The 13,318-nt window shown below is 38.1% G+C and overlaps 1 protein-coding gene across 1 annotated transcript in view; it reads left to right on the forward strand.

Moving 5' to 3' along the window:
• LOC149814145 (DNA gyrase subunit B, chloroplastic/mitochondrial-like) overlaps positions 1-13,318 on the forward strand; it is a 58,765-nt gene extending 45,447 nt beyond the window's left edge. The window contains exons 12-21 of the mRNA XM_089989077.1: positions 7,833-7,931; positions 8,133-8,261; positions 9,312-9,426; positions 10,716-10,783; positions 11,080-11,193; positions 11,276-11,392; positions 11,788-11,841; positions 11,992-12,097; positions 12,251-12,381; positions 12,937-13,318. Coding sequence (XP_089845203.1) covers positions 7,833-7,931; positions 8,133-8,261; positions 9,312-9,426; positions 10,716-10,783; positions 11,080-11,193; positions 11,276-11,392; positions 11,788-11,841; positions 11,992-12,097; positions 12,251-12,381; positions 12,937-13,005 — 1,002 coding nt within the window. The 3' untranslated portion in view covers positions 13,006-13,318. The remainder of the gene's footprint in view (positions 1-7,832; positions 7,932-8,132; positions 8,262-9,311; positions 9,427-10,715; positions 10,784-11,079; positions 11,194-11,275; positions 11,393-11,787; positions 11,842-11,991; positions 12,098-12,250; positions 12,382-12,936) is intronic.

A 13,318-nucleotide genomic window follows, 5' to 3' on the forward strand; every position in this document is an offset into this window, starting at 1 on the left:
AAAATGTTCATTTTCAATTTGTTCCCTCCTTAATTCAATATCTTCCGGAGCCACCCACTTAGGCTCAAGAAGAGCAAGTTGATCCCAAAGAGGGGTTAGAGAGCTAAAATAGTCCCGGACACTCATGTCCATTTGTTTGGTGGAACGGATTTTTTCTTGACAAAAGAATTGTCGAGCAAGATCCTTTTGGGTATACATACCCTTAAGGAAAAACCAAGCTTCATTGGCCCTTCGAAATTTGGCAATATTAGCACAATTTTTAAGGTCAACATTGTTCATAAACCATGCCAAAATTTTGGCATTGTTACTTTCCCAATCCTCAATTTTGGATTGATGATCATTAATAGCTTTGATGCGCTCATCGCCATCTAAAGCTTTTTCAACTTCATTTTCTATTTTGGTGAGAATAAGAGAGGGTTCGGGAGTAGTTCCCATAACAAAACCCCAAAGTTTCTTACCTCTAAGATGATTTTTCATAGCGGAGGCCCACATGAGATAGTTGGACCCATTTAGCTTAAAAGAAAGCTCCACTTTAGAGTCACGTTCCATCGGCACCAAAAAAGTCCTTCCTTTCTTCAAAAATGAGAGCCACACGTTCCAAAGAAAAGCCCAATCACCAACCGAGCTTTGATACCATGTAATGAAAAGAGGCGGAAGCACCAATTGAGCAAAAGTCACTCTTTAAAAGTGACCACTAGAGCCAAGAACACAAACACCAAATGTGCACACACAAAACTCTCAAATATAGAAAATGACTTAAAGTCATAAGTTGGATATTATTGAAGAAAGGAAAAGAAGGGTGAAAAACCCATGCTACAAGAGGAGAACACCTCCTCTATTTATAGAGGAGGGGGGCATCAAGAAGGGACAACAAGGGGGCTCCCTTGTAGTCGTTGGGAGCTCCAACGGTCAGAAATCTGACCGTTGGGGCCCCAACGACTACAAGAGTGGGGCCCCTTGTGGTCATCCAAAAGAAAGAAAATAAAAAGAAAAAAATAAAAAAGGAAAAAGGAAAAATGAAAAATGAAAAAAGGTAAAAAGTACATTGGCTGATTTACAAGAATATCCCTATCGGGTATTTCAATAAAAGAGAGTACGTATATATATACATATATGTATATATATATAAGTATATGTATATATATACATATTTGAACATATATGTATACAATGGTAAAGAAAAAACAAGTGTTTTTCTCATGCGTAATGCATTGGCTAAATACTTGAAAAGTGTAAGAATACATGCCAAGTAATTCCAAGTAGAAGGAAGAGAGATAAGGGATAACAAACACTTCACCACTTTTTTGAATTTTTGAATATCACGCTTCTTGATGCACCGAAGGACTAGCTTGATTATAACCGAGCTTTGATACCATGTAACAAAGTATGCAGAAAGGTATAACAAGAATGCTTAATGCATTCACACGGTCCAATGAATGGACAAACCCAAACCCACAATGGGGAATATAGAAACAGTCCACTAAGGGACAACACAAGAAGCCTTCAAAGAGGCAACACATAAAAAATATAAACTTTATTGAACGAGGGCTTGAAAAGCCATGAGTTACATAGGGGATTGCCCCTCTATTTATAAGCAAAGGAGAGTAAGTGAGAAAAGAGTGAGAGAGAGAGGGCATTGGAAGGCCCAATAAGGACTCGTTGGGCCCCCAACGGTCACATTTGTGACTGCTGGGGGTCCAACGACTCTTAGTTGGGACCCCCAATGCAATGCATTTAATGCATTTACAATCAAGAAAAATAAAAATAAAAACAAGAAAAAGAAAAAGAAAAGGGAGATAAAAGAAAAGTAAAAATACTAAAATGCCTCTATTGGACAGAATTACAGAAATACCCTTTATCGAGCATGATGTTATATATATATATATGTTTATATATACATGATTACATATATTTTAACAAGATGATGATCCCCATGTCTTTGAGCAAACTCCGCATCCATACAATTTTAGTGGTACCGATCGTTATTGCCTTATATTCAACTTCAGTGGAAGACAATGGCACCTTTTGTTATTTCTTACATCTTCATGATATCAACGAATCACCAAGAAAATACAATATCCTGTGGTAGAAATACAATCATTAAGGTTACCACCACAATTAGAGTTAGTATAAACAATTAAACTAGGAGATGAAAAAGAGGATAAAAAAACCCGTTTGTCGTTTGCTTTAGATATCTGACAATACGCATGACAACTGCCACATGAATAGTGGTAGGTGTGTATTGAAATTGACCTGCACCGTGAACCGCATGTGATGTCTGACCTGGTGATAGATAAATATGTAAGAGACCCAATCAATTGGCGATACCGAGTAGGATCTTCTAAAGAAGCTCCATTTTTACCAATTATATCTGATGCAAGTTTCATATGGGACAACACATACCCTCTAGGGGAATATGCAACTTCAATACCTAAAAAATTTCTTAGAAATCCAAGGTTAGGCATACAAAAATTTCTTTTAAGAACATAATCATATCATCAACAAGTTTTGTTAAAAATGTGCTTCGAGTCGTAAAAAGCACACCTTGAAGCGAGGCACAACCTACTAAGCCTCAATGCGCGCCTAAAAAGCGCATTAAGGTGCGAGGCATGCAACTCATGCACCTCGAGGCGCGCCTCACACATGCAGCACACACTTATATAAGCTGGTCAAATTAGGTCAAAGGCCCCATTTGACCACTTTAATGTTGTTAAAAAACCAAAACAAATGTTTTTATCAAAAACGAAAGGGAGAAGGTTTTAGGTCATCTCCCCTTCTCTCGCTCTCCTACTCTACCTCCCTTCCACCGCTCCGTTGATTGGCTCACTGTTCTGGTGGGAGCTTTCGACAACAAATGATACTCTCTCGCTGTTTTCTTTCTTTTTCTCCTTTTTTCTTTACCCCTTTCTTCCTGTCTCCTTTCGTTCTTTCTTCTTCTTTTTCTTTTTCCCCTTTTTTTCTTCTTTTTCCTTTTCCCCTTTCTTTCCATCTTCTTTCGTTTTTTCTTCTTTTTTCTTTTCTCCCTTTCTTCCCATTTTCTCCTTATTCTTCTTTTTTCTTTTTCGTTTTTCTTAACCTTCTTCTTGATTCTTCTTTTTCTTCTTCTATGTTTTTTTTTATATTCTTTTTTTTCTTCCTTTTCTTCTTTTTTTTCTTCTTATTCTTTCAGGGATGAGCCAGACTATTGCTCAGCTTGGTTAAACATGAGCATGAGCTGAGTCACAAGCTCGGTCTACTGGTAAACGAGCCGAGCCTGAGCTCGAGCGTGTGCTATTCGGTTTGCTTGGCTTGTTTATTAGTGCTAATTGTTGTCTGCGAGGCCTGCTTGTCTCTTTAAATTTGAGCAACAATGGTTGTATGACACATCCTTTTGCGACATCATTAGGTCAGAGTGAAACACCATGATCTTCGGCAAGTGGACAATCTTATTGTAAGAATATAACCTGAAAAATCAATAAAAGATTTTGTTAGTCAAACAAATTATGAAAGAGTAGCATTTAAAATATTATGAAAAAGAACATAAATGGTGCACATTTATTATTATTATTTTTATTTAGTTGTTTTTTAATATTTTTTGTGAAGCTTATGCTTTACACTTTGCTACGCCTCAACGCTTTTCTCAACATTGTCATCAACATATAATAACAAAATAGTTATACTGCTACCTGCATTTCTAACAAAAAGAGTGATAACAAGAGTCAAATCCATTGTCAATAACAATTTTTCTAAAACGGTCATACCAAGCCTTTGGAGCTTGCTTAAGACCATAAAAGGATTTTTTAAGTTTTAAAACTTTCTCTTTTTTAATATCAAACCCAAGATCTATATAGACTTCTTCACAAAGATCCTCATTTAGAATTGCATTTTTGACATCTAATTGGTAAATAGGCCAATGTTTGATTGATGCTAAGGCAATTAGAGTCCTAATACTAGTCATTCTAGCAACATGCACAAAGATTTCATCATAATTAATACCATACTCCTGCATATGCTCTTTTGCAACTAGCTTAACTTTATATCTTTCTAAAGAGCTATCACTTTTGGTCTTTACTTTATAAACCCATCGACACCTAATAGCCTTTTTTCCTAATGGTAGATTTACTTCTTTCCATGTGTTGGCTTTGCTGAGAGCTTTTAATTCTAATTTCATAGCATCTACCCAATGTGAATGTTGTTTGGCTTCATGGAAGTTAGCGGGTTCATGATAGGCATAGTACATCATCAGATAAGCCCTATATCTTAGGTAAAATGATTTATAGGGCACAAAGCTTTGAGGAGACTTAGAGATTCTAGGAGTTTTTCTAAATAAAGATTTCTCTGTATGTTCTAACAAGAAATTTTGTGAATAGTTTTCAAAAGCATTTTGATGTCCTTCACCCTCACGTCGGGTATACACACGAACTTCATTGGAGTTCTCATTAAGGGAATAATCCCTCTCAAGGGGACTAACCCCATCAATATGAAGATAATCATTACCACACTCAATGTCATTAATAGATATATTGGAATCGTTTATATGCAACAAATAAAAAAAAGAGAGAATAATCCACTTGTTGTGCACATTGTTAGTTGTATTGTTTCTTTATTCAATTGTTAATTTATTCTTAATTTGTTTGAGCAAGTTAAGGTTATGTAATATAATTGCTTTAGAGTGTTCAAAAATATATTATTTGTCTATTACTTATTGTTGATTGATTTTATATTGTATACATGTTTCTTGTATTTTTTTATTTATTTTTATTTGGAGTACTGCCTCGGCCCCACCTAGGCATTTTTAGGGGATCACCGCCTAGGCTTTGCCTAACACCTATAACAACTAAGGTTGGATCTTGATTTTAAATCATGTTATATTGGCATTGCTCTTTTTATAAGATCTACATGTTTCACTTTTGTTATATTACTCCTATATGTCGATGGTATGATCATCACCGGAAGTGATAAGAAAAAGGGTTGAACAAATTAAACTATGCTTAAAAAAACTTTTGACATGACTGTTTTTTTTTTTTTTTTTGAGATATTTCTTAGGTATTAAAGTTGCTTACTCACCAAAAGGATACATTTTATCTCAAATGAAGTTCACAACTGATATTGTTGCTCTTTCAGAAATCACATATTATAAAACTAGTTAATGCCAAAATGAGAGTTGAAGATGGATTTTTACTAACTCCTTACCGACAACTTATTGGATCATTAACCTACTTGTTTATTATTAGATCAGACATTGCACATGCAGTGCATACTGCAAGTCAATTTCAGTATGCGCCGACTTCAGTTAAAATGAGTGTCATGTTGCAAATAGTCAGATATGTAAAGAATACTATCTCCAAAAGGCTTTTCTTATCATCCTCTTATTTAAATGTTATTGTTTATACCGATTTAGATTGAAGAAGAAATCTCAATAATCGACACTCAACCACTGGTTTCTTTGTGTTCCTAGGTGATTTTCTTGTATCTTGGCATTGTAAAAAACAACAAAATGTATCATTGATCTCCACGGAAGTTGAATATATGACTATGACTACAACAACAACCGAGGTCGTTTGATTGCAAACTCTTTTTATAGATATGGGCATGAATGTTTCTGAACCATCAAAGTTATGTTGTGATAACAAAAACATCATATATATTACCTGCAATCATAATTATCATTACTCTAAGGAAGAATACTTAAAATCTAAGTCACATGGGTGCGGTTGCGAGACTTTCAAAAACCTTGGGTGCGGGGGTGTGGGGTGCGACAAAAACAAATTATATATATATATATATATATGATATTATTTATATAAAAAAAACTCTAGCATCAACAGTTGGAGAGTTGGAGAAATTTATTCAGCAAGAATCTTTTGGAAGCAAATGAGACAGATGAGGACATGACACAAGTGTAAGTTGAAGTATCCATGAAACGTAGCGTTTATATTCAAGATTGAACAAGACCTAGGAGTAGACATTGAGCCCACCCGGTCTGGCCCGAACTAGACTCAGGCCCATCTAAAGCCCTGCCTGACTCTTGTTGCTGAAAACCCCCTCATGTCGATGTTTGGCAAGCATTCTAGCATGCTTGTATTTTCAGGGAGAGTTGAGAAACACTAACAATCGGACAAATCCAGAAACCTCAGCTTCTATTGTAAAATCCCACGTAAAAAAAATCCTTTTGGACTCTGGTCGGATCTGGATCCGGTCCTGACCCATAACCCATTAAGGCTATTAGCATGCGAATGCGAGGGTTAAAACCCTCACATATTTCAAACCCCCACAGCCTCCCCTTCTTCTGAGAAAGGAAACCCCTTCGGGGTTTCCTGAATCGGGCGTCCCCCGAGCCTTCAAATAATCGCAGAGGGGGGGGGGACCCTCACCGCCTGCGCCTCCCTCCTCCGCCTCATCTACCCTCCCGATCGCCCTCCTCATCTCTCTCTCAATCGCTCTCCGTCTGCCTCGTCTCTCTTGACTCGTCGGAGAACCGGTATACTCCCGAACACCACCATCCCCTGTGTGCATCTGCGAGCTCAGCACCATCCCCTCTTCTTCCTCCCGATCATCGTTGCCGCCGTCGTCGCCGTGACCTCGCTGGTAAAAAGCCTCTCCTTGCGATTTTCCTTTTCGGTTGGGTCACCGGTGAACCGACGGAGGGCCGACAACCTCTGTCGTGCCCTCCCTCTCTCCTCTGTTTCCAATCAAGGTGTCGGCAGGAGGTCGGTGGCTCATGCCGCCCCTGGCCCTCTCTCTCTGTGTCGCCGGAGGGTCGGCAGTCCCCTGTCGTTCCCTCCCTCTCCCCGGTGGTGCGTCGGAAGGCCGGTAAGGAGCCAATGGCCCTTTGTTGTGCTCTTCCCTCCTCCTCTACTCCTTGTCGGAAGGTCAACGCACCCAGGGTTGGGTTGACCGCACCTGGTGCCGCACCCAGGGTCGGGTTGACCGCACCCGATGCCGCACCCGTACCCGCGTCGAGTCGCGTCGACGCGGGTGCGACACCCTGCTAGCCGAATCCCTGTGACATAGCTTGAAATCAGCTATTGATTTGCTCCCTTCATAATATCAAATCACGGATTTTTTACCAAAGTCCTACCTTTACAGCGATTTCTCTTAACAAACTTTTGGTGATCTCACCGTAAGTTTGAAGGTGATGTTAAATGTTGATGTATATATGTTTATATGTATGTATATATATATAATACGTAGTTTATATATAATGTATAATATGTATCATTAAAAAATGCATTTTTTTATTTCTTATTTCTTACATTTTCCTTTTTTATTTTTTGATTTATAGCTGTTGAACTAGTCATTAGGAGTGTGTTAAGACTAGCCATTTGGCACTCCTAACGGCTAGTTCTAGCCTCTTGAGCCTATTTAATGGGCCTTATTTCCCATTGTATGTTATGCTTTTTGTAAGCATTCTTATTAATAAAAATATATTTTTTATATGTTTGCTCTCTCTTGCTCTCACTCTCTTGTGCCTTAGTGCATTTGTATTGCCCATAGTGGCTTGTGTTTTGGCTTGCTGCCAATTTCTATCTCAAATATTCTTCGTTATTATTTGATTACAGATTGTTACTTTATATTTGAGAGAGGCAATAAAGAACTGCATGAAAAGAGAGGATTCTAGTTGCAATTCATACTCAATTAAACTACTGCTGCCACATGGTTGTAAAACGATTTTGATAACAGGTGTAACAACTACGTTTGCTGACAGGAGCAGCCTTTTGATGCACTGGGACATTTTTGATGTATGCAAGACCAGTGCATGCCAGTAAAATTCAGAGGGAAATGACAATATATTGACTGCTCGCTTGAGATCTTCTGACTTCACTTTGTATTTGGCTTCTTTTGCTATTCAGGAAAAGGATGTTACTTTAAGCGGTGAGCATGTGCGAGAAGGACTAGCTTGTGTCATCTCAGTGAAAGTTCCAAGTCCGGAATTTGAAGGACAGACTAAGGTTGCTTCCATTTTTTTCTGATTCTGATTTATCCTGACAACAATCTTTAATTCTTTTCTCTTCGTCTCTTTTTGTACCCTAGAAAGTACTTGCTTCTGTCCTGCTAAGAATTTCTGCATATCTTTGTTTAGAATTACCTCATTGAGTTTCTATAGCCATTCTATTGTACTTATGTGTTTGCTTACTTGTTTACTTTAAAAGACAAGGTTAGGTAACCCAGAGGTACGAAGAGTGGTGGATCAAACCGTGCAAGAACACCTGACCGAGTACCTGGAGTTGCATCCAGATGTTCTGGACTCAATTCTCTCAAAGTCCCTTAATGCACTGAAGGTATCCTTCTGCAGTTGTAATTGAAACTATAATGATTAAAATTCATTTTTGATAGACCACCTTCAAGAAACTTTTTCTAGGTTCTTTGCGATGTTTGTGTTTCTAGAGTGACTACTTTTATGTTATTATCTTCAAATGTGTAGTTGAGTTGGTTTGTCGACAGTTTAGTGAAAACACAATTGGAAACAACTTTCCCAATATCACATGAGTTGGCATGAAAATAAGTCTTGTTTTGGCATTTCCTTTTCTTGCATTTTCTGTCAGTCTTTATTTACAAGGATTATTGATTATCAGTTACTCTTCATGTCTGTCTTGTTCTGATTTGTTTGTTTATATGTTGTTTTATAGTGATCATGTAACCTGCATTTATCTGCTTATTGGTTGGGGGGAGAGGGGTGGGAGGTGTGCGTTGTTAAAGCATTTTGTCACCAATTTGGTGGTCAATAAGAAAATTTTTCGCCTATTATAGCTCTGATTCTGGAAATTGTCTCCATGTCTGCATATGCATATGTGATAGAAACAAAAATGGGGAGAGAGTAATTCATGAGTCCCAAAATTTGCATTATAGCAAGTGCTGAGTAATGAGCTTTAGCAGTGGTGATTGCAGAATAAGATAAGATATCTGTATGATGTATGCTTATACTAATTTTAGGTGCCTTTATCTTTTGATTATGATTTGCTTATCTACAGATTTCTTTTTGTGAATTATTAAAAATCTTTTGCGGTATACTGTTTTTCACTTGAGGAGTGGATGGAATTGTTAGGAGTCTCATGTTTTAAGTTGCATAACAGGTCTTCTACTAATATTTTGAAGTGTCCCTTTTTTTCCATTTTAGAACAAATAACCCTTAATTTTTTTTTGCTAATGTTCTTGCAGTCTTGCATAGTAAACCTGGTCATATACCTGTTTCTTGGGCTCTCTTAGACCTGAGTCTTCCTAGGGTTGTTGATCTTGTTGTCACTGACGATTTTGTAAATATTGATTGTTATATGAATTGAAGGTTTTGTGTCCTAAAATGACGATCAGGAGATAATTGATTTATTTTTCAGGCAGCTTTGGCAGCTAAAAGAGCAAGAGAATTAGTTAGAACAAAAAGTGTCCTGAAATCATCATCTCTTCCTGGAAAGCTTGCAGATTGCTCTGCAACGAATCCTGAAGAATCTGGTATATTATGCTCAGAATTACTGATTGAGGTGTTTTATTCTTGTTCTGGATTTGAATAACATCAAGGTTCAATGTTACATATCTAGATGAATAATCCCATTTAATGAGACAGATTTTCGCCTTTTCTGCACTATGATTTTTGTTTCTAACTGTGGATTTCCCTTTATATCGTTGCTGTTAATATTTGAACTATTCTGGAAGCATCCTTAGAATCCTTAATTGTGTATGGTTTAAAAACTTGGTGTGAGAGTGGATTTCAATCAAGGCATGTTTCCTAGTGTGAAGTAATTTGCTTCACCTGAGAAAATAGCTTAAAATTGTTTCCTTGGGGTGAGAATCGGAGAAAAGTCTCACAGGAGAATTTTCTCAACTGTGAATGTTGATTGTCTCATGAGGGCTCTGCTCATCAGTAGGGATGGCTCGTGAATGTCGCCAAGTTGATGATTCATCACAAGTTTGAAACCCATGGGTGCACATCCTTTGCTGCGAGGTCGAGCCTGAGTGTACTCCCTGGTGAGCAAGTGCCCTAGGGTTTTAAGCTAATGAGCTGGGTGAGTGGGGTGGTTTTTCTCCAGTTATCCAAAAGTCATTTTGCCATGAGAAAATAAATCACATTGCAAACTTCTGGAAAACTTTTCACCTGAGAAAAATGAGCTATTTTGCCAGATGAGAAAGTAGGTTGGCAAACTTGCCCTAAATGTTGTATTCTCAAACATTAGTTGAAGATCTGTCAAGTGCTCTCTTGTTTCATTTAAATGTTATCTCAGATTATGATAGTTGTTTAGGTGCTTATGGCATCAGTATGTATTTACTGATTTTGACTAAAAGAATTAAAAAAAGTAGGGATTCAGGTGTTTTGTTCTTACTACATGTACGTTGACAGATTTATAATGAATCTTCCGAGGCTGAACATTTGTTTGTGTATTGCACAACCAAAATTCAATAGATCGATTTGCATTGAACAGATACGGTGAATGGGCATAATTAGCTCTTCAAATTTTTTTGTATGAGTTGTGTTTCACTTTATTTTCAGTATTTCGTTGTTGCATTATGTTGCATTTAGGCTGTAAGTGGCTTTTACAGTAAGACGTAGGTCCAGCACCTTCTGCCTCCATTTGATTTTTGGTATTTTATGGTACAATGAAAGGGCATATTGTTGTATATCTGTGTCTTCTCTTTGATGTATTAGGGTTTGGGACTAACAGTTCCATTTCTCGGAAGAGCAGTCATTACTTTATATAATTCAAGGGTTAATGTTTGTACTTCTCTAAACGGTATTCAAAATGCAGAGATCTTTATAGTTGAAGGGGATTCTGCTGGAGGTAGTACAAAGCAAGGCCGTGATAGGAGATTTCAGGTAAGATGCTTCTGAGGACCTTTTAATCTTTGTTTTTTGGATGGAAGTGTTTTGGACTAGTATCTGCTGGCTCACCTAGAGCCAAGATGGGGTTGTGGCGCAACTAATCATCACACTCATGGATTGATTCATGCAGTTGTTAGAACTTAGAATATATTGGTGTAACAAATATGATCTCTTGTTACTTCTGTATGATGTATAGTGAAGCTTTTGTAATTTATTGACATCTTCTCTGAAGAAATCATAGGTATTTTTGTTGTTTGGTTGTTTGATTTGACCAGAACATCTTTGTGCAGGCCGTTCTGCCCTTACGGGGTAAAATTCTAAATGTTGAACGCAAGGATGATGTAGCTATGTATAAAAACGAAGAAATTCAGAATCTCATTCTTGCACTGGGACTTGGTGTGAAGGTTGGTACATTCTATTCATTTATCATTATCTATGTGGCTGCTTTGTTCCTCCCATTTACCCACTTTATTTTTGTTACCTTAGGGAGAGGAATTTAAGAAAGAGGCCCTTCGCTACCACAAAATCATCATTCTGACTGATGCTGATGTTGATGGTGCTCATATCCGTACTCTTCTTCTGACATTTTTCTTTAGATACCAGGTATAATTAAAAATGCTCCTGTATTTTTAGTCTTTCTGTTAGTCCATCTGAGAGATTAGGCTGGTAAATTAGCCAAACTGCTAGCAAGATTGGACTGTCTTAAAACTCATTCAAACAATGCAACTAAGCTTCTGATCTGAGGTTGCGCAAATTTAGGCCATGTATAAATCAAGCTTAGCTTTTTATGTTCAGTACTACATTATGCATCCTCTCATTTTCTCACGGCAGCTGGTTTGTCCTAGCAATAGGAACTTTCTTTGAGAGTATTTTTTGCAAGTCACCTGTTGCATGCGTTAGGAAAATCGGGATCCTATTGAACCTGTGCCTGAGAGGCACAGTGCTTGTTTCCTTTATGCCATTAACATTATCTTTTTTGCCTTTTTTTGGTTAAAAAGAAGGCACTTTTTGAAGAAGGTTGCATCTATGTAGGAGTTCCGCCACTTTACAAGGTGCGTTTTTTTTTTTCAGTTTTATCTATGTATTTATTTATGTTTATATGCAAGGTAAGGTAGGGATTATGGCCCCCTCCATCATTTTGAGATAAATCATGTGGTTTTTATTGGTTCACCTTGAATTTCTTATTTACCATGAAAAAGTAGGTGGAACGTCGTAAACAGTCTTACTACTGTTACAGTGAGGCAGAGTTGAAAAAGCTGCAAAATTCTTTGCCACCTGATACACCTATTACCATTCAAAGGTTCAAAGGTAAGTTTTTTTTTTGCATCATTATCTTTCTCTATATTTAGACGATGCACACAAGATTCTCGAGAGAAGTTCTTTGATGCGATCACTCTAGACATGCTTTTGCTGAATGTGCTATAGTTTCATTTTGCATGTCATGTTGTTCCTCTGTAACAGGCCTTGGAGAGATGATGCCAGCACAACTGTGGGAAACCACCCTTAATCCAGAGCAAAGGTTGCTAAAACAATTAGTTGTTGAAGATGCTGCAGAGGCAAATTATGTGTTTTCTGCACTTATGGGCAGTAGGGTAAGTCAAAGTGAATGCTTCTATACTTCTGTGTTGTGCTTTTGTTAGCGACAGTATAAACCCCCAAAAATAGGAAAAAAGACAAAAAAAGGAAACCTTGCGACTCAAATCTGTCCATTGCAGAGTAGATTTTTGACCTTAAATAGGCCTACTAGTACATTCTTGGGCCTGGTGTAGCCTGGCTCTTCAGACTGCACTTGATGCGCTGGACAAACACTGCCCGGACATACGGGTGGCGTTCTGTCCAGAACGTGCCAGTTGCTCCCCAAGCACGTCCCGCCTGATTACACTGCACAGGGATGAAGTGGCCCCAGTTGGAACCACTTTATCCTGAGTGTCAAACGCAGAACACTCCATCCAGCTAGCCACTTTGTCCATGAGAAGGTGTCCTGCGTGTCAAACATACTCTCAAAGTCTGTCATGTTGCAGAATGTGCCTCAGGCCCTCAAGAGGCACGTCATGAGGGACTAGATTTTGTAGAACTAGTCCATGGTCCTGACCCATTGTTCTGTGTCAGATACTACTATGTTTTAATTTTCCGCTCTAAATTTTCAGGTTGATGCTCGGAAGGAGCTCATTCAGACGAATGCAGGCTTGATTGACGTGGGCAGCTTGGATATATGATTGTAAGATGTATACACAAGTGCACAAACGAGAAATCAGAGTTCATAATAGAGCCATGTGGATCTGAAGGACATGGCTCTGGTCAGCTAGGCTCCAGTTTTGGGGGTGGGTGAGAACCTGTGCTGGGTTGGCCTGCCTTGGTTTCCGTGATCCCGTTTGTCATAATTTTAACTTGCTGGTTGTAATTCCAATTTATGTTGGCTTGTGACTCCGGCAGCATATTAAGATTGTAGTTTTGATCCATGAGAGATATAGAAGGGCTCTGAACATCCAAACAAAAGAAAAAAAAGTTAATCCATGTAAATTCACCTTA

Source organism: Nuphar pumila, chromosome 15 (genome assembly GCF_984573655.1).
Source record: "Nuphar pumila chromosome 15, dmNupPumi1.hap1.1, whole genome shotgun sequence".
Taxonomy (NCBI): domain Eukaryota; kingdom Viridiplantae; phylum Streptophyta; class Magnoliopsida; order Nymphaeales; family Nymphaeaceae; genus Nuphar; species Nuphar pumila.